The following is a 22,197-nucleotide window of genomic DNA, read 5'->3' as shown; positions in this document are numbered from 1 at the left end:
TCGCGAAGTCATCAATTATTTTCTCGAAAAAAATGTTTCCTCTGGCTAGTTCTTTAACTAAACCTCTTTCGATTGATATCAGTGCCAGGTTATTTAAACGGTCTTGAGACATCATGTTCCTACTGAAAGATTTTATTCTTTTGAGCGCTGAAAAACTTCTTTCTATTGACGCGGATGTTGGTGGCAGGGAGAAAATCATACAAAATAACTTATATAATTCAGGAACATCGGAAACAATATTATTTGAGAAAATGAATTCCGTAATACCATTCAGCATATTTGAATTGCCGAAGATAGCATTGTCCCAGTACATGATCAGAAAATCAATACCTAACTACTATCGAACGGCATAAATAAGTTTTTTTCTGATTAAGACGTTATATCCCATAATCAACCATTCATTTGAATATATTTATTATATTTTCATGATCTGAAAATCAATAGCTACTATCGAACGGCATAAATAAGTTCTTTTCTGATTAGGACTTAATGTCTCATAATTAACCATTCATTTAATTATCAAATATTTGAAATAAACTGTAAAAAGTTGCTGCTTGACGCTCTGCAATAGGATAACCGGCCAGCCGACCCTGTGTATTGGGAATCAACCTTACATCGAGTTGTTGTGCCGTTCTACTGAGTGGTCGTATTCTGGGCGTATGTCGTAGTATCTTTTCCTTTACGTAGCGCTCTCGGTAGCGCTGGTTCCGCCATCGGCTCTCGGCCGACCTAACGTGATGAGATGCTTTCAGTGATATTCCAGGAGTTGCAATTGTATAATTGTAACATTTGTGTTACATTTCAGACCTAATGTTACGGTGTTACGTACAATTCTGGAATAACTTGTTTGGGGTGATGTTACGAAAAGTAACCATTTACGATTGTGGTTTGTTACAATTTATGAAAGGGAATAACAACGCTGGATGCTTTGGAAATCGAATATTAGGTGGGTCCGAAAGAAAATATTGAAAATAAGTTATATTTTCCTGTTCTGAGTGGAAATATTCATTACCGAGGGAATTTGGATATCGAAATCGATAACTCCGATTGAGTTTGAATGAATTGAATATCTAGAACTATTTTCTATTTCCTGATAATTTTTGGGTCGGCCCGGCCGACCCTGCCGACCCTGACGAGCCGTCACTGATATGCAGCCATAGTTCTGATACTTTTTATATTCTTAATGATTTACAGGGAATAAGATTCCACGGAAAATTAACTATAAAATGACAAGAGATTCAGTTTCAAATGTTTATTTGTTTATTTCTAAATCACAAATACACAATACCCATAATAGGATAATTAAAATATCTATGAACCAAGGAAACTATTATATTATATAGTTTTTAGGTTCCTTGAATAATATTTAGAAAAACATCTTTTGGGTCTGAAATCTTAATTTAACTACCTAGTTACATACAAACAGTTTATCATGATAATGGTGACTAGATTACGTTTAAACATACAATTTATTGAACAAATTCATCATTAGGATTCATTTAAAATCCTTCAATTGTAAAAAGCATCAACAAGCACCAAGGAGCAACTTTTTCTAAAGTGGATCAATGTCTTTTTCTTGTCTGTTTCTATCTCATTGAAAGTTTTGACAGCTGAGTATTGATGACATTTTTTGAGCAATTCAAGCAAAATCTGTTACCATTAATACATTGATGACATTCTGAAGTTATAAAATAAGAATACCATGAATTGGCTCATACAGATTTGTCTGGAGAATGAAATTCTTGTTTAGAATGTCATGCTATTGGGATCGAAGTAGAGGCTACTTACATTTCAGTAATCCATTAGAACTCTAACACAGTTAACCTGCTAAGTGAAAAGAGTTTTTTTTTTTTACAACTGAGTATACAAGAAACTTCCAAAATTAATTAATAAAATGAGAAGAACTTGAGATTAGTTCCACAATATTTTAAAATTTTTCATTCAACAGTTCTACCTTTCTTTGGGTCTTTATACATTCATGGTATTAAAAATAACGATAACTATTGAAAATAATCAAGAACTATCTGGGAGTTATGCTCACAATACAGTAGTTCTAATGTAACTTCATTGAACTTACTCATAAAAATACTTTGTTGAGCATGTGAATATATGAATAGAACAGTGAAGTTTTCGACAAATATTCAAAATTTTTTGAATTATACTCAGACATATTATTATTACGTTGTATTGATTTCATAGTATGGACTATTTTATTTATGTTTACTACATTCTACTGGCAGGTATGAAATTTTGTGGAATATATTTTGTCATCATTAAATCAAGGCTTTTATTTTATATTACTTTAATTAAACGTTTAATTTTAAGGAGGTAGATTTACTTTAGTACCGTTCATCAGCTTTTATGTCTATTCAATTTGTCAATAAGTTTTTCAAGCAACAAGTTTGTTCGTACTAACACTAAATAACCGATAATCACTGAAGTTAAAGTAACAAACATTGCAACTCCTTCAAATATGAATTTTGGGGCAAAAAGCTTCCAAACCATCAGATGACGACAGTGAATTGTACTGGCTAGCATGGTGCCAAAAACCTAAAACATAAAATCTATTATGAGCACAAAATTTGAAAAATAAACATACAACATATTATTAAGAAATTTTCATAATGACTTCAATAAATTAAGAAGATGCTTTATTTTTAGCCTTTTTGAATATGAGTGTACATTATTAAAAATATACTGGTTGACCTAAGAAAAACTTGCTGTGGATTAGAAAAATTGAGTGCTTTTTGCATAATTTTAACTTTACTCTTCAAACAAAGGTAATGACAGTGTAATTGTACTATCTCAAATCAACTAGAATATTCACATTATTTTCATCCAAAAATTACAAGACAAGTCTGTAGTTAAGTGAAAATTATTACCCTTATTCCATGGCAAGCCAGATATTTACAACTGATCACAAATACTGAAGCGAACATATTTTCATTCTTCTCAAACAGGAACAACTCTCCCTGACTGAGAATATCTTTGCTAAGATATTTGTTTCCACTCAAAACTGAGGGCATCATAATGAACAATGTGAAAGGTGCAATGACTAACATTGGCAAAAGGAATCCTAAAATTATATATGGGCAGAAAATGTTGATAATCATTAGTGTTCCTTGAATTAATTTATTGGATAGAATCCCAGATGTGCCAATGAATGCTGCATTCCAATCAATGTTAGACCATGCTGGTTGGTGACCAGTTGCATAAAAGAAGTAATGACATGTTATAACCCATATCAATATTGATATATTAGGTACCTCAAATAGTTCATCTGAAATAAAAGTGGTGAATGAGAATTGTGAAATTAATTACTTATTCAAAATAGAGATTCAAACTAATTAGATATGAAATTTGGACTTAATATTTATTTTCTGCTCTTTTAGTGTAATTTACAGTAAAAAAATCGTTTTCGTGTGAATATTGATACAATAAATGTATTCTATGAAGACAGTATCAAGAATACATCAGTTAAAAAGTTGCCTTGATATGATTGTTGAAATTATTTTTGTAGCTGAGTTAACAGAACTGTCCTCTATACTCACGCGTAATTTGAGCCTAATCATATTTTTTAAAACTTATTATTTGGTTTGTTTATAGTGCTCCATTTTGGCAGTTTATTTAGAGAATGTTAAGCAATCTTTACAATTGATCGAATAAAGAACAAAGAATATGTCTCAAATGTTGCATTGGGAATGAAATGCTTAGAACAGATCAACTTAGGTCTCTAAAGATATGCAAATCATTCAACAAGCCTTGGAAAGGTGCCTTCACTTGAGTCTAAACCCTCTTAGATTTAGTTGAGTAAAGTTGATAGTTTTTCTGATTATCTTAGTGTTATGCACTTGAAAATTATTGTCCAAAGGAAACATTGTAAATATTGTCTGTTAGAATATACTAGAATTACTAAATAAGAAAAGCCCAAATATTCAATAAATAATTATTTATATGAAATCAATCACTAATAATTCAATTGGAAGTTTAAAATTTATCATAGATATTATAAGATATTCATACTCACTAATACTTGTCGCTTCATCAATTCTCAACAAGGACATAACAATCAACAAAAACATGGCTGTCAGAAACATGATAACAGCAGATGGTGCTGTCGTGTCTCCCAAAATAAGTCCTATTAGTATTGTCAAATAAACAGCAATTGCAATAAAAGCTGTACTGTAAATTGTTCCTAATCCATAAATAATTGGTATTTCGTTTTTGGCCTTTTCTTTGTCCTCTATTAACACCTTCATATTTTTGAAGAGTTGCGGTATGATATTAGATTCATTCCAAACGGGTAGATTTGACTTTCGTGGTAGTATATATATCAGGAGCGGTTGCAAGATTGTACTTATAATTCCAATTAATGATGTGGCATACACCACCCATGCTAAATGATCCACTTTCCATGTGAGATTTGTGCGATGTCTGGAATCTATAGGAAACCGATGGAGAACCCAATATCCACCAGTACATACTACCATAACAGTAGGTGCGTACTTTGCCAGAGTTACAGATAATGAATAGTCATTTAAGCTACCACAGTTTTTCAGCCAAGTCTTAGTGATTGTGACAAATACAACTAAAGAAGCTAACGTCACAGCCCATTCCGATTTGGTAGATACCTTGCTTACAGCACTATTTCTCACAAAACAAGATCCTTGTTCTTCTCTACATTTCCAAAAATGAACAGATAATCGCAAAAGAAAAATTACAACGATTGAGAATAGGACGAATTTATATTTTACCCATTTCGAACAATGTTTCTCTTTAGCTACGTTCTTAGAAAAAATCATCAAGCCAAGAAAACAAAAAGTTGTTAATAAAAACAGAAGACAAGTAGATTCTTCTTCAATATAGCTATTCGAAAATAAACTAATTAGGGTAAAGGCTAAGACTAATCGACCAGTGAATGAAACTAATTTGTTGTATTTAGCTTTTGAGTGCCAAGTTAAACTGATAGTATCCCAATTTTGTACGATCAACATAGCTAACATAAATTGAGAAATGACGCCGGTTGAGAAAAATATAGAAGACTCTAAAGATGATACAATATCAAAATAATATAATATTGTAGATATGCAAGCAGCCACTATACAAACAATATAAGAGCACATTAAAAATGAACTAACAAACAGTTCCTGCAAATAATTGGCAGGAACACCATCAACAATGATAAACATAAAAAATAAAGTCAAAAAAAGTAATAATAATCCCCTTGTAATAGAGAATGAATCAAATTGAATCCAAATTTCTTCACACATATTTCGAATTTCTGTAATCAACTGAACGCATTTCGAATGAAAATCTTCGAAAGAATCTTCATTATCGATACTCAGAATATTCTTCTTCAGTTCATAGTACTTTTCGAAAATGTTTTCCAGTTTGCTTTCTTCAAATATTTCAGAACTTTTCGAGTATTGACGAACATATTCAACGACTTGCTCAACATTGGTCCAAGTTGAGAGAAGTGAAAATTTCCATTGAGGTATTGAAGAGTGATTCAATATAGGTAGAGCTTCATGGAGTATTGAGCCCAAGTTTGGAAAAGGTATAGATATACCAAGTGCAGTAGCTAATGTAGGCACTATATTCACTTGCTTGGTTATTTCAATATTTTGGGGGGATGCAAAAGGTATTTTGGAGAAGATGTAGAGAGCTGAACCAACTTCATTTTCAGTTTCTCCTCCATGATCTCCTGTAAAAATATTTTGATTTAATTTTCAATCGACCATTTATTTATTGATTGATTAGATTTAACTTGGGACAATTTGCTCATGTGAAAGAATATCTTGAAATGAGGTTTTTTTCTTATAACTTATTTTCACCTGGTTTCATTGAAACAAATCCCAAAAATTGCTCAAGATGAGCTGAATACAACTGGCACTCACAACAAAATTTGTTCAATAGTTTTTAAGATTAATATGTACCTACAAATACTGCCAAACATTTTTTTTGTTATGCTTTTTTTTATCCCCACACTCATTTCTTTACAAATCCATTTACAGTTTAGACAAACGATTTCTATTACTCCATTATGTATCTATAATTTCATCTGGTATTCTAAGATCTCTAGATAAAGATCTTAGGTGAAAAAATATTACCATCCATATCTTTATCTGAAGATCTCTTCACTTAAAATACCAGATTAAATTATAGATATAGATAGAATTTATTCATTTCAAATTATCACAAATACAAGAAATAATGTAAAAAAAAATAAATATAAAACCTAAACAACCATGTGTTTGTTAACCCTACAATACTCTGAAAATTCATTTACATTATGGTTCACAATTAATCACAAACTGATACAACTTCCTTAAAAAATCTTTTCAACATCTATTTTATGAAATTTTACAGGCAAGGAATTAATCAACCTGATACACATATACCTTGCATTGTTCTGTGTCAGTGTTAGATTATGTATTGGGTATATATATCTTATAATTTGTCTGATACTAGCATTCCTACTTCTAAATTCTTCAAATAATTCTGGATGCTGTATGAGAAATTTAATGCTATTATACATAATTATAACTGTAGAGACCTGGAAGAGTAAGAATATTATTTCTCGAGAAAACACCTCTACAAGTCTGTCTGTATTTCATACCTAGCATAGTTCTTAATGCAATCTTTTGTTTAATAAATAAAGAATCAGAAAATGAACTATTTCCCCAGCAGACAATACCATACGATAATATTGATTGAATATTAGCAAAATATACTATCCTCAAAGTGGATACATCAACTGACTTTCGTAGTATATTAATGGACTAGATAGCAGGGTTAAGTCTTTTTTCCAGTGACTCAACCTGAACTTTCCATTTCACATTACAGTCCACATGAACCCCAAGAAATTTGGTAGAGTTACCTACCGAAACACATACACCATCCAGCATTATTTCACATGGTAATTCATAGTTAGTTCTATCTGTATGAAAAATAACACACTCTGTTTAACTTGCATTCAAACTCAAATAATTTCTGTAGCACCAATCCTTAACGCCTAAAGACCTCATTCAATTCAATTGTCACTCTACTCAAATCTTCAAAAATTTTGATTATATTTGTATCATCAACAATTATTATTACATCAAGTGATTTATCAATATAGTATGGAAGATCATTTATATAGATCAAAAATAACAGAGGGCCTAAAACACTGCCCTGCGGTACTCCACAAATTATATCTCCCTCATCCGAAATAAATGTTTCAGAGTCTATTACTATTCGAACCTTCTGTTTTCTTTCTTTCAAATAGCTTTTTATAAGATCATGTTGTTTACCTCTCATTTCGTAGGTTTCCAATTTTTTCAGTAGTTTTTCATGATTAACACAATTAAAGGCCTTCGACAAATCTAAAAAGAGACCAACAGGTATTTTACCCTTTTCTATTGCATCCAGGATAGTATTAGTGAGTTCAAAAATTGCAGTAGTCGTATTTTTTTTGTGCATAAATCCATGTTGACAGAAGGAGAATACTTGATGTTTTCTGAGAAAAGTGATTAAACGCATGACAAGAATTTTGTCAGCAGATTTATCGGTCTTTAGTTTGAGATATCTTCAATATTACCAGATTTAAACAAGGGTGGTTACCATTGAAACTTTCAAACTACATGGAAAAATTCCAGCAACAAAGGATATATTATGTACCTCAAGGGTTCTTCAATCAGATGTATTACCTCTTTAATGACAGCACTAGGTATTTCATCATATCCGGAAGAAAAGGTATTCTTTAATTGTTTGACTGCTTTGAAAATTTCATTTTTTTCTATTTCAGAAACAAAAAAGGATTTATCTAATTGCCTGATCATAGTTGTTAATTGCTCATTTGGGGTTAGTTGTTTATATTCGCAGCAATATTAATGACATGGTTGTTAAATTTATTTACTATTTCTTTTGATTTCTTATGCATATAATGAAGCAATAGAAATCTTTTGCCTAAATAGATTTTAAGGATTATGCACCATGTCCTAGATGTTGTGGCTTCAACATCTAATTGAAATATCCTTAAAATATTTTCTAGTGTATTCATAGTGCAATTAGAAAGTTTTATAGTGCGTTTCAATTTGCTTTTCTGAATCACATCTCATATCTCATATTTTTAGGACTTTTAACAGCCTCCTTTCCATAAACAGCATTTTGCTGTACTACTTTTTCCTTCTAGATTTTACCTTAATTAAGCAGATTTACTCAGAATGAAATTTCAACATTGGGTAAATCACAAAAGGGATACAATAATTCCTACGTTCTACTACTAGGGCGCTTGTTATGAAAATAACTATCCTTACCTGTTACTGTCATTCCATGGTCTCCTAATACATAAAGAATCATATCATCGCCCAAGTTATTCATGATTTTTCTGCAAAAAAAATATAGGCTTTAAAAACATAAATTAGATAAAAATTTGATAAATGAAAAAAACAATTGACATATAACAAAGATTTTTCAACTTGATTTGAAGATTTACTCAAAAGGAACAATTAGTTGATTTTTGGCAATATGGAGGTGTTATGAAATAAATATTTCGAATACACTCTTGAGGTTGAGGTAACTGTAATTAAGGATGTTTCGAAAACGATGGATGATGGATGTATTCTCTTCCTCCACCACCATGTCGCGCATATTATGTAAAGGGTGTTTTTTTTAGAGCTATAGAACTTTAAATTGCAATAAAACAACGATGGATTATTCGATTGACATGAATTTTATTTATCCGCAAGATAATCTTGTAGCATTACATTTTAGATATGATTTCTGGTATATGACCGCCACGGCTGGCTCGGATGTAGTCCAATCTGGACGTCCAATTTTCGATTACTTTTTCCAACATTTGTGGCAGTATATCGGCAATAACACGGCGAATGTTGTCTTCCAAATGATCAAGGGTTTGTGGCTTATCCGCATAGACCAATGACTTTACATAGCCCCACAGAAAGTAGTCTAGCGGTGTTAAATCACAAGATCTTGGAGGCCAATTCACAGGTCCAAAACGTGAAATTAGGCGGTCACCAAACGTGTCTTTCAATAAATCGATTGTGGCACGAGCTGTGTGAGATGTTGAGCCGTCTTGTTGGAACCACAACTCCTGGACATCATGGTTGTTCAATTCAGGAATGAAAAAGTTAGTAATCTATACCGATCACCATTGACTTTAACGTTCTGGCCATCATCGTTTTTGAAGAAGTACGGACCAATGATCCACCAGCCCATAAAGCGCACCAAACAGTCAGTTTTTCTGGATGTAACGGTGTTTCGACATACACTTGAGGATTAGCTTCACTCCAAATGCGGCAGTTTTGTTTGTTGACGTAGCCATTAAACCAGAAGTGCGCTTCATCGCTAAACAAAATTCGCTTATGAAAATCGGGAACAACGGCAATCTCATTTTGGGCCCATTCGACGAATCTACGCCTTACTTGATGATCGTGAGTCTATTCATGATGAATTGCCAAACCAAACTGAGAATAAATCACTTGACAGCTGTTAAATCGGTCGCCAACTTGAACAGTAATGCCAACTTAAAGTTATATACCTCGAAAAAAAAACACCCTTTATATTGCCACATACATCTCATAGGTAAAAAGTAATTCAAAAATAATATATACCAATGCTCAAAGGAAAGGAAATCGTCGACTTATAAGTATATCGGACTGGTAGAAATTTTGGTTAAGATCTGAAAAAATCAAAATTAAAACAAAGAACAATTAATTGAAAGCCAGCAGTAGCATTCAGAGTATACAGGCTTAGAGCTATTAAGAAGGGCACTACAGGGATATCGAAAACCGTTAGAGATACAGAGGGTAGCTTAAATTACAAAAAAGTTGCGTTATTTAGGGATGAGTGTGTTGGTGTGGCCAGATCCAAAATATCTCCAATGGTTCCCAAGATATCTCGAAAAAACTAAAAATCGAGATTTTCTCTTTATCTGTATAACTCATTGGTTTTTGGAGAGAACTTTTCACGAAATTATAAATACGAAAATATAGAGGTTCATCTAATGGCGTTTTCAGAATTTTTCTGTTTTCCATTGTTTCAAAGACACGGTAGTCAATTTTTTTCTTATATGAACCATATTGGTTCTCCTTAAGGGCTGATAAAGAAGAAAAATACGAATTCAACAATGTATCACACTTCATTTTTATTTTTTTGTTTAAGTAGTAGGCTCTGCATGAATTGTCAAATAACTTGTTTCTTTGTTCAGTTGTTATGTGAAATCATCACTTGAGTTTTGTAAAAACTTGAATCCTGTTTGATAAGTAACGTCCTGTCAATTACATAATCATGCTGATACCATAATCACTCTACATAGCGTATACAACTGACAATGTCTGTAGAAATAGTTCCACATAATTAAAAAAAAAACTCAAGTGATGGTTTCACATAACAACTGTCAACAAAGTTATTTGACAATTCTGGCTCCAGCCTAATACTTACACACTGAAAAAAATTGAGTCTAGCTACGCAAATTTGAACTTCCTCTAATTTTTTGTTTAAAAGTGGTAGGCTGGAGCCAGAATTGTTAAATAATTTTGTTGACAATTGTTAGGTAAAACCATCACTTGAGTTTTTCAAATTATGTAGAATAATTTCTACAGACATTGCCAGTTGTACGCTATTTAGAGTATTGGTATCAGCATGGTTATTGATAGGACTTTATTATATAACAGAATTCAGGTTTTTACAAAACTCAAGTGATGATTTCACATAAAAAATGAACAAAGTAACAAGTAATTTGACAATTCTGGCACCAGCCTAATACTTAAACAAAAAATAAAAACGAAGTTGAAATTTGCGTAGCTAGACTCGATATTTTTGTGGAGTGTGATACATTGTTCAATTCGTAATTTTTTCTCTATCACCCCAAAGAGAACCAATATAGCGTCCATAAGAAAAAAATTGACTATCACGTCTTTAAAAAAATGAAAAACAGAAAAAATCAGACTACTCCATTAGAATCTCTTAATTGGATAATGACTACAAACCATATTTCGTGAAGTTATCAACAAAAAATGAGTTATACATCGGAAACCATTGGAGATATTCTGGATCTGTTTACACCAACACACTGATCCCTAAATAACGCAACTTTTTTGTAATTCAAGCCATCCTGTATTTCTAACGATTTTCGATATCCCTGTAGTGCACCTCTAAATAGTTCTAACCCTGTGTATGTATACTCTTAATGGTACTGCTGAATTTCGGCCAAATAATTTCAAATAAACTAAATAAGAAATTTTCGACAAGGCTTGAAATGAACTGGAAAATAAAATCTCTCGAGTTATCCTCAGGCAAATCCAAATTATTATAAAGATTCAATTAGTAAGCTATGATAAATCAATTAATTATAAGTTTTGGTTCTTATTTACCCAATCAATAGCAAAGATCAATAAAGATTCGAAAATTGGTATAAGCTTCACAAAATAATAGGACTACAAGAAACACCCTGTATCTCGAAAACAGCGTTTGCGAGACCATGTTTATAGGACTTTTTATTCTCAAAATTATCCAAAGAATCTCACATTTTCCTTCGTACCGCCAATTTAGGAACATTATGTATAAGGTAAGAACAATCGAATTTGTAATAAAAAAAATTATTTCTCTCAGCTTAAATAAGTAAATGGACAGCTGGATAAAATAACCTAACAAAATTTGAACCAAACCAGGCTCTAAGATGGGTTAGGATTAGCTTTTCCTATCAAACATGAGTTTTTTTAGGTTGAATTTTTGATGATGAACTTTAGACAGAAGAATCTAGTAAATTTGATTTTCGCGTTGACCTGTCAAGTCGATGGGTGTTTCTGTGTATATTATAATGTCACATTTGGATCTGTGGTCTGGCCAAAGAACGGTGAATCTGAAAATACCGCCAAAAATAATTTTCCGCCGCTTATGTCATATACTCGTGAAATCAGGATATTTCTATTGAGAGTTACAATCGTAGAAACAATGAATACCATTAAATTAAATATGGATAACTATTTTCTAAAGTGTAGTATATGTAGTTTTCCATTATCTGTAATACCCATATACTATAATTCAACATTGGGAACTATATGTGGAAGATGTGCGAGTATCAGAGAACAGTATAGTGAAGAGATTTTCGAGCGGCAAGTCATGTTTGAAATTATAATGAAGCATTTGATTTTTCCATGTGCCTTCAAAGGCCAGGGTTGTCTAGTAGAAATAAGCGAGGACGATGCTCGTCTTCACGAACAAACTTGTATTTTCAGGGTAGTCACAGTTTTGTGTCCATTATTCCATGAGAAATTTTATGAATGGTGTACTTGGATTGGCGATTATAACAAATTATCCGACCATATACGGAATGAACATAAAAAATATTTCACTGATAGTTTAACATTCACTTTAACTCCAGAGTTAGGAATTGAAGTATTATTCTCCGAGATTAATGAGAATTTAATAATAGTAATATTAGATAAAAAAACTGACACTAACAGTCTTAGATGCTGGATAATGAGTGATATGCATTTTAAAAAATGCTTAGAAAATAAGTTTCAGATTTCTTTTTGTGCAGGGGATGAAGAGCATATTTTTGAAGGCGATAAACTTGAGTATATTTCACCTAGTACTAGAATATCACCTGAATATAATTTGGTTATTCCATTATCTGCTTTCAATAATTTATTTGAGAAATATAATGAAATAACTGTATCAATTTCCATTATACCCAAAGAAAAATTAAAACTGACCCTTGACAATATTTTGGAAAGCAGTGCAACCCAAAATAAGCCATCTGAAGTGGCTGAATTGACAACTAGAATTTTCCATGAGTTGGAATGTCCTATATGCACAGAATTAATGGGTCCACCAATTTATACATGTATGGAAGGTCACAATATGTGTTTTAAGTGTAGAAAAAAGATTTTAGAGTGTCCTGTTTGCAGAGGAGAAATAATAGGTAAGAAATTTATTGTAAAAAACAAAATATAAAATTTGATAACACCTAATCAATTAATATTGAAATGTTTTCTATTTTTCTATAGTATAAGACATCCCCGATAATCTTAAATTCATTACTCATTGTTGCTCTTAATTATGAACTGAAATGTTTACTAGGATATTGATCCATTGTCAGACTGGATTTTTTCCTGGTTTTACTGTAAATTCAATATTTTCAATTGGTTGTGAAAGTATTTCAGTATATGGGCAAATGTATTGACTTCAAATGCAATTTATTTCGCTATAGTTTTGGATTGTCTATGGACCCTTCTTCAGGCTGCAATTGATAAATTTCCAAAGTTCAATGACATCTGAAGGAATAGATAAAACTGGCTTTAATACATTTGCTTATAAACTGAATCCTACATATCTTCAGTTCATATCCAAGGCAATTCCTTCAAGATCAACAACTTTTAAGGTGGAATTCTTTAATACAGCTTTGAATTTATGAAGATTTGGTTATTCTGAAAATAATTGATTGCAAGAACTCATCATTTTTAATGGTTAAAGATGAAAAATCGAAACAAACTAATTTTAAAAGAATGAAAGGAAAACGTCAATTTTGAATTGCAATCAACATTATGCGCCAGCATGATCATGAATATTGTAAAATTTGAATCATGTTTAGGCTTTTTCTTCATAAATTCTTCCACTTTTAGGAGGAAGAAATTTCACTCTCGAAAAACTGTGTTCCATCGTTACTGGTCCTTGTATCTATAGAAAAGATGGCTGTTCTTTCATTGGAACTATTTTCAAAGTAAAGGAGCATGAACCATTTTGTTATATTGCTATGAGGAGCTGTATTATAAATAGTTGTGAATGGAATGGAAGAACTCTAGAACTACCAGAACATTTGGAAGAAAAGCATATGTTCAAAGATATTTCAAAGGCTTATTCATTCAAATTAGATCAGAAGCCTGAACAACATATGTTCTTTTTTGACGATAAGATATTTTTAATGAATCTATTTTCAGTAGAAAAAAAATCAATTAATTATAGTCTACATTGTTTGGGGGGAAAACATTTACAATATGATTATGAAATAGAATTCTTAGATCCATCTATAGAAACAAACAAAATGATCGTGAGGGATGTTTGCCAACCTATAGGATATAATTTCAATAAAAACTCATTTTTATTACTTTCTATTCCTTCTCAAATGCTGAGCTGGCTTATTAAAGATAGCAATGAAATAAAATTCAGAGTTGTTATGCATGTCATTTCAAAACAGAAGTAGAGTTGGTTTTTGAATTACTTCTAATTCCTTCTAATAATAAGGGAATATTTATTAATTCACTTTTTTGTTTATCGTTCATACTGTTATGGTAAATTTTATCACAACTACAATTATTATGAAAATTTAAATTGAATTAAGTGCAGAAACTCGATCCTACCTTTGTTGAATGCTATTAATTTAGGTGAATTACGTTCAGTCATGTAGTTGTGTAATTAATGTATTAACTCGCAAATTACTGGTAAAGCAGTGATTTTTTGGAAGTAACCCTTCAGTTTATTTAGTTGTTAAACAAGAATATTTATATAAAGTTTATAAAGGTTTCCCAATTATTTTTCAGTTACTTGTGAGGGATGTAATGTATGAAGCTTTTTATCATTTACAAATTGTTGAATATCTTTTATTTGATACTATGTAAATAGAGACCAGTTTTAAGTTATTTCCACTGACATTCGATATTATGTTTAGTGATTTGTTTGAATAAATAAATACCATTATTGGCGTTACCTGCAATTACTCATTACAACAAAATGTTCCTTGATATAGGAGAAATCTCTCCTTAAGCTTTATCATCCCTGAATGTTGATAAAGCTTGCTGGTTTTGGGTATAAATAAGATACAAAAAAATTGCAATAGTTATCACTGTAGAATAATTGATATATTTTCATCAAGAAGTAGTAACAAATTTTTATAATATAAAACAAATACTCCATTCCTATATTGAATTGCATTATTAAAATTCATCATTAGTAAAATTTTTTGCTGTTTTACTATTTTGGGATAATTTTGTTCTCTGACAACAAAATTTGTATGGCCCAAAAATTTAATCTTTCTGATAAAACTCGATTTTTAATAGTGAAAATTTGAGAAACGCAACAACTTAGCATCAAGGGATTAACTCATTTTTCCTGTTCAAAAGTTCTTTTTTATGGACTAGCTGGTTGGATAGACAAAATTGAGTTTGTCCACGGATTTGTATCAGTAGGATAAACCTTATCGTTTGAGACCAGACCCAACACAAAATTCGAAAATTACAGATATTGTGATGAAATGATAGAGCTTTCTGTTAGAGAACAAGCGCTCTCAAAAGAACCAGTGATTATCATTATTTTTTCACATTAATATTCAGGAAAAAATAACAATTTCTTTTGCCCTGCTATATTGTCAACTATAGCTTTCTTCAATTTATGAAAAAAATATCTATTTGTTGTTATATCCTCTCTTCAGGAAGTTAAGAAGTAAAATTATAAGAAATTATTACTTACTCAATAGCAATATTCATTTCTTCTAATTTCCTCTTCATTTCAGAATGGTTAGGGCCATATCTATGTCCTGCATGATCTACTCCCAAAAAGTGACCAATAAGAAGACTCCAATCTTTTCTCTTGAGTTCATGATATATATTATCAGTGACTCCTCTATCCACAGTATCCAAGTCTTTGACATCGAAAGAAGGAAAAGGATAATTTCTTTTGAATCTTCCTGGATATAAAGCATCCCATGTATCATCACCCATGAATATTGCACTCTTATGGTTTCGAATCAACTGAATGATAATAAATATGTAAAAAAAAAATATATTTTGTCAACCAAAAGCTTTACCTGATCTATAATATTATCTTCTTTAATTTCAGAAGAAGCAAAGTTAGAACCTGCATCAATAAAAGTTGGTAAACTGCCTGTTGTTAAGGCTTTTAATCTTTGCATTGTCGTTGTAGGGGGATCAGCAATGAATTTGAATAATCTTGACTTATCAGGAGAAAATTTGAGAGTTTCATGAATAATAGGAAGCCTATTCTGATATGGCAATGGTCGCTTATTTTTTGGATTGAAGATTGTAAAATCATAGCGTAAAGCATCAATTATTATTAGAACAACTCTAGCTCTAGCAGGCAAACAAAATAATGAAGAAGATTGTATATTAGCCACAACACTGTCTAAAAACTCAGCATCAGAGCAAGAATGGTTCTTTTCATCGAATGTTTTAATTTCAGTATGTAATGAATTTGGTGTTGTACATTGGGTTTCTACGCGGGTTAAACATGTTGAATTAAAGTCAAAGCTTTCCCTAGTCAACAAGAATCCTCTTGTGAATAGAAGAATAGACGATGCTATCAGATATGCAATCCAAATTAGAAAGAAAAAGTAACTCCAAACCATGATGAAGATGCCAGTATACGGTCACTATAAAGTTAACCTCCTCATTATTGAAAAAAGAGAAGTGCTTGAGCTTGATCAATTATCTTATTTGCTCATATTTCCTGTTTATCTTTCGAGAATTAACCCAAAATGAATATTGACAGACCATAGAACAGCGGAATCGAATTGAGGTTAATTTAATATTGGAACATAGAGTACCAAGTAGAAAACTTTTTAAACCTCAGAGCAATAAAATACATGGCGCTGTAGTATTGTGGCGCCACCTGCTGTAACGCGGTTGTTAGGTGTTCGTTACCACAAAACACTAATATACCAGGTGATTCAGAAGTATTTTAATAAATTTCAGGAGGTGATACCTTGCAATATTCTAATATGAATTTTGAAATAAATATATGTCCGGAAACGCTTTGTTTCCAAGTTACAAAGTGCTAAATACTGAACTTATTTATTTTGAAAATTTGATCGAATGAAACAAAAAAAACCGCTCCCATGGATTGAATTGAAATTCTCTGGGATTCTTGTGGTGATATTGAACTGTAAAACGCATACTTAACATTGATGGTTTTTTTCGATATTTTCATTATCCAAAAAGCCTCCGAAAACCCTATTTTTATCGACTTTTCGAATTGATGTAGAGAACGGTAACAATTTTTTTTCCGAAAATCCAATAGCTACTTCTTGTAGAGCATTCATTCAAGATTTCAAAACATCCCTTGAATTTTCTGTGCAATCAATGATTGGTGAGATATTGATGGTAAAAACACAAAAAGGTCTTTTTCAATACAAAGTTCGTTATTTCAGCGAGATGTGCTCGCATAAAAATTTTGAAAAATGGATATTGATGCTGAATGAAAAAGTTATCTCATCCATATAGTGGTTAATTAGAAAAAAAAAATGTCCAAGTCTGTATGCCAAAAGTAAAAACTGAAAAAATTTCGCAGAAATTTTAGATACTGTATTCATTAAGATTGAGCGGTACACGTTGCTTGAAAAATTTTTCCATCATAAGATGTCTAAACTGTAAACTTCAAGCTTCAAAAAGTTTTTTTTCAAATTGATATAGGACCATTGTTATCGAAAATACAGCCATTTGAAAAACCGATAAAAATGTCGAATTTTATTTTGATCCTTTAATTTATTCCATACGTATATATCAACTGAATTCTGGTTTAAGATCTTTCTGCTGAGTTCATGAAATGCTTTTTTTCTTAAATATGATTAAATATAACAACCGGATGATGCGGATGAACCATTATTTTTGATTCGAATAGAAGTTGCAGACATTCTCCCAAAGATGTTTAAGATTAGTGAATCTTATTTGAAAAATCATCTGTGAAATTCGTTGGAAAATATATTTGATACATTTTTTTAGGAATATTCGGAAAAAAGTAGATAATGTCGCTCTCCATTATTTGCCGCCTCTTTAAAGCTGGCCTTTCGGTTTCAGGTTATTCTGCTCAGTTTTCGACGACATTTTGTTCTTTTTGTCTTCAAGATTATCGAGTAAAACATTCGGATAATGTAGATGAAGCATTATATTAAATTCGAATGCGCCCACGCCCAACACTAAATAATTCGATATAAAAAATGAAAAATATTATAATATAATGCAATGTGGTCTGAAAGAAAAAACTTCTTCTATTTCTTAAGAAGGATGAGTTGGAAATGATAAAATGGAATCGTTTTTCGTATATTGTGCATTACATTCTAAAGAATCAACATTCTGATTGGAGAATTGAAAAAGAAAAATAATCCAGAAGCCGCACCAAGTTGCAATAAAATTCGGCAACGTTCAGCAAACTTAACGGCGACAAGTTTGAGCGCATGTGTTTTTTTAGCGACAATAACTCGTAAACAGCACTATGAGAGGACTCTGAATATTTATGAATATAATGTATAATGCGACATCTTTGATGGTTTTTGATGTCAATTAAATTTGTCGGTATGCCTTCCTGTTGTTGCTGAACGAATAAAATCTCATTTCATACTTTGAATTTCTACACATGTTATTTTTGTTGATCAAGCTTGAAATGCAGCCCTTGAACCGTATCAGCCGCCTCAATTTGAGGGGTAGCAATTCGGCCCAGTTTGCTGGCCGCCTTCCATCCTTGATTCTTAAAAAACAAAATGAGGTTGTTCCGCTCCGCTGCGTTTGTCAACATTAATCGCAATAAAAATTTCCAAACCGCCTTCACTGAGCCAAGAATAATGACTAACAAAAGGCAGACCAACAATATAAACAGAATTTTCTATTACCCTCATTGGAAGAGGGATAAAATTATTAGGCCCAGTTTCACCAAACAGCACTTGATCCCAGATTGATTAAATTCCGCTTGTTACTAAAGCAGGCTTAACAGTGTTTTCTGTTTCACCATGCATCAACCCGTCCGAAGATGATCGCGATTAACCAAATCGCGATTAAATAGTCAGACCATTTGGCAACGTTGTGAACAAAGAGTTATATAGTGTTCTTTATCGTATTAGCACTGATGACCACCATTGGCGCTAGGTGTCAGGTGTCATTCATTCATAACTCATAACATTTCAAAACATTTGTCATCTTGTAAACAAAAAACAAAGTTAATTTTTGCCGAAAATGTCGAGTGATGTGCTTCGAAATGTCGGAAACTTGCAGAAGTTAAAAAGAAATTATCCCATTTCACAAAACCACACATTCTGAAAAAAAACTATATAAGTAATTTTATTAACTTATTTATTTTTATTAACAAATTTAACTGCTTCTTAAATAATATTTCAATCAAACATATCAATAATATATTCTTTGCAATAAATTTCATAAAACACAAAAACAAAGTTTACGTGTATTTTAAATGGGAAATATTGAGCCTATACATATAGTCATATATTTTGATAAAATTGACCCAAAAATTAGAAATTTCCGGAAAAATAATGTGATGAAGATTTAATGAGATTTATTATTATTAATAATTATTAATCTCAACTTGAAAGGTTATAATCCTCCAAAAATGGCCGATTAGTGCTAAATCGCGATTGGTCGATTAAATGGCGCTTTGGAGTGTGGTGAAACGCTACATTACATTAATCGTGATCTAAGGCCTCACTTAAGAGCTAAGTCAAGATTAAAGCATTTGGTGAAACTGGGCCTTATATATTTCACAAAGACGAAAAAGTACACTATCTTCGCTTTCGAAATATTTGGAAACAGATGCTTACACATTCAACATATGAAAAATTCCTGCGCTTTTGAATTAGAAACTATAGTAACTATTGAATGCCAAATATTTTCAGCGGAACAAATTTTTGTAATCCCATGTAATGAAATGTTTTCGGAGCAATTTTGCAGGCCATATACCGTCCATTGTATCTTGTGTTGTGATATGTAACCATTCTTAGATCGTACGTAGTGTTATGTGGAAGTTGGATTTTTATATTTACGATATACAATGTGTTTTTCGATATGTTTGACTTATGTATATGCATTTGTTCTGTTTTGCTGTTTTAACCAAAAACCTTGGATCCGCTTGGTGTAATATTATACTTATATTGAAACATTTTGATGTTCTTCATTCATTAGAATTCATTCATGATGGCAAGATTCTTCATAGGAAGAAGAATGTTATGTAACAGGCCAATTGAAAAGTTCCTGGTCTACTATAGTAGAACACATTTTTTTGTCAAAATTTGATTTTATTATTAAACATAGTTGTCTTCAAGGGCGATACAGTGATTAAAACGATCTTTCAACTTTACGAAACCATTTTTGTTGTACGATTCGTCTTTCGCTTCAAAATAGGCCTCAGTTTCGGCGATTACTTCTTCATTGACGCTAAATTTTCTTCCAGCGATCATTGTTTTGAGGTCTGAGAAAAGGAAAAAGTCGCTGGGGACCAGATCTGGCAGATCTGTTTATTGATACTTTTTCAGCAGGGGCGCCGAAAATTCTTTGCTTCAGGCTCCAAAATTACTCGCACCCAGGGCCGGCGCAAGCAATTTTGGCGCCTGAAGCATAGAATTTTTCGGTGCCCCTGCTGAAAAAGTATCAATAAACACCACCCCCCCCCCACAACAAAAAACATCACCTGCCTCGATGATGAATCGCCATTTTTGATTTCCCTAGCGATTTTGCTATTTGCTAATCGTTTCTTTTCTAAAGTCGTTTCCACTGGGTTTCTTTTTTTTTCGGACATTTTTACCTATAATAAATTCTTGGATTTCTTCGACGCCGATGAACAATGCGTAAGTAATATATCTGATTCTCACATTCACAATCGATCACATACAATCGATGCAAGATTACCTATCCCACGATACAAAGGGCGGTAAGGCAAGCTTCGAAAACTAAATGGGATTAAAAATATATGTTCCTCTGAAAACATTTAGGCCCAGTTTCACCAAACAGCACTTGATCCCTGATTGATTAAACTCCGCTTGTTACTAAAGCAGGTTTAACAGTGTTTTCTGTTTCACCATGCATCAACCCGTCCGAAGATGATCGCGATTAAATAGTCAAACCATTTGGCAACGTTGTGAACAAACAGTTATATAGTGTTCTTTATCGTATAAGCAGTGATGACCACCATTGGCGCTAGGTGTCAGGTGTCATTCATTCATAACTCATAACATTTCAAATCATTTGTCATCTTGTAAACAAAAAACAAAGTTAATTTTTGCCGAAAATGTCGAGTGATGTGCTTCGAAATGTCGGAAACTCGCAGAAGTTAAAAAGAAATTATCCCATTTCACAAAACCACACATTCTGGAAAAAAACTATATAAGTAATTTTATTAACTTATTTATTTTTATTAACAAGTTTAACTGCTTCTTAAATAATATTTCAATCAAACATATCAATAAATTATTCTTCGCAATGAATTTAATAAAACACAAAAACAAAGTTTACGTGTATTTTAAATGGGAAATATTGAGCCTATACATATAGTCATATTTTGATAAAATTGACCCAAAAATTAGAAATTTCCGGAAAAATAATTACGTAGACAAGAGTTCCATACTGATAAATAATTATTAATCTCAACTTGAAAGGTTATAATCCTCCAAAAATGGCCGATTAGTGCTAAATCGCGATTGGTCGATTAATTGGCGCTTTGGAGTGTGGTGAAACGCTACATTACATTAATCGTGATCTAAGGCCTCACTTAAGAGCTAAGTCAAGATTAAAGCATTTGGTGAAACTGGGCCTTAGCATTTATCAGTAACTAGTTTTGAATTCAGAATCGTAGGATTTTTCCATATGTTGAATGTGTAAACAACTTCCACGTAATTCGAAGTGTTGTTTTTCGTCTTTGTGAAATACATTCCATCCCTCATTCAATTAGGGTAATAGGCAATGCTGCTTATATTGGTTGGGTTGCCATGTGACACTTATTGAAAAGGCGGCTTAGTAAAGACGGTTTGGAGATTTTTATTGCAGGGAATGTTGATAAACGCAGCAAAGCGGACCAAGCTCATGTTGTTTTGAAGAATCAAAACTATATTTTCTCAGAAATATGAAAGGGCGGTCACAAACTGGGCTGAATTGTCGCCCCTCGGAAAGAGGTCGCTTCACTGTTTCATCCCTAACGCCGGCCCTGCTCGCACCGACCCTGTTCAAACTCGCCTACTTCCTGTAATTTCAGAAGAAGATAAACTACAAAAAATTGATGCAAATCGTGTAGTCTGTAGAATCTCAAGTAAACTTTCATTAAAGCGGTATGCTTTTTGAGTCAAGGAGTAATTGATTCAATGAAAGGACACATTGTATTTGCTCGATGTTGCAATCCTTATCCTTTGCGTACCCGAACAAGAATGACGCTTCAGAAATATCGTGAACACTGAGTGCATTTCTAAAC

The 22,197-nt window shown here is 32.1% G+C and overlaps 2 protein-coding genes across 2 annotated transcripts; one reads left to right on the top strand and one right to left on the bottom strand.

The window, feature by feature from the left end:
* Nucleotides 1–1,237: 1,237 nt before the first annotated feature.
* LOC123680680 (GPI ethanolamine phosphate transferase 3) lies at nt 1,238–16,530 on the bottom strand. Its single transcript, XM_045618700.1, has 6 exons — nt 15,809–16,530; nt 15,472–15,752; nt 8,301–8,371; nt 4,028–5,704; nt 2,883–3,280; nt 1,238–2,550 (listed from the first exon to the last, which is right to left on the bottom strand). The coding sequence occupies exons 1-6, from the start codon at nt 16,364–16,366 to the stop codon at nt 2,353–2,355; spliced, it is 3,183 nt and encodes a 1,060-aa protein (XP_045474656.1). The 5' UTR covers nt 16,367–16,530; the 3' UTR covers nt 1,238–2,352.
* Nucleotides 11,628–14,764, top strand: LOC123680683. Its single transcript, XM_045618715.1, has 2 exons — nt 11,628–12,931; nt 13,632–14,764. Exons 1-2 carry the CDS (start codon nt 11,740–11,742, stop codon nt 14,207–14,209), a joined length of 1,770 nt encoding a protein of 589 aa, XP_045474671.1. The 5' UTR covers nt 11,628–11,739; the 3' UTR covers nt 14,210–14,764.
* Nucleotides 16,531–22,197: the final 5,667 nt, after the last annotated feature.

This window comes from Harmonia axyridis, chromosome 1 (genome assembly GCF_914767665.1).
Source record: "Harmonia axyridis chromosome 1, icHarAxyr1.1, whole genome shotgun sequence".
NCBI classification, from domain to species: Eukaryota; Metazoa; Arthropoda; class Insecta; order Coleoptera; family Coccinellidae; genus Harmonia; species Harmonia axyridis.
Note: the sequence above shows the minus strand (reverse complement) of the source record. Positions and strands in the feature narration are given on the sequence as shown.

Coding starts and splice junctions, on each gene's coding strand:
- LOC123680683 (XM_045618715.1), top strand. CDS start 11,740: ATGATGAACTTTAGACAGAAGAATCTAGTAAATTTGATTTTCGCGTTG. Junction 12,932..13,631: donor TTGCAGAGGAGAAATAATAG/GTAAGAAATTTA, acceptor TTCCACTTTTAG/GAGGAAGAAATTTCACTCTC.
- LOC123680680 (XM_045618700.1), bottom strand. CDS start 16,366: ATGGTTTGGAGTTACTTTTTCTTTCTAATTTGGATTGCATATCTGATA. Junction 15,753..15,808: donor AAGATAATATTATAGATCAG/GTAAAGCTTTTG, acceptor ATTATCATTCAG/TTGATTCGAAACCATAAGAG. Junction 2,551..2,882: donor TGGCTTGCCATGGAATAAGG/GTAATAATTTTC, acceptor TTTATGTTTTAG/GTTTTTGGCACCATGCTAGC.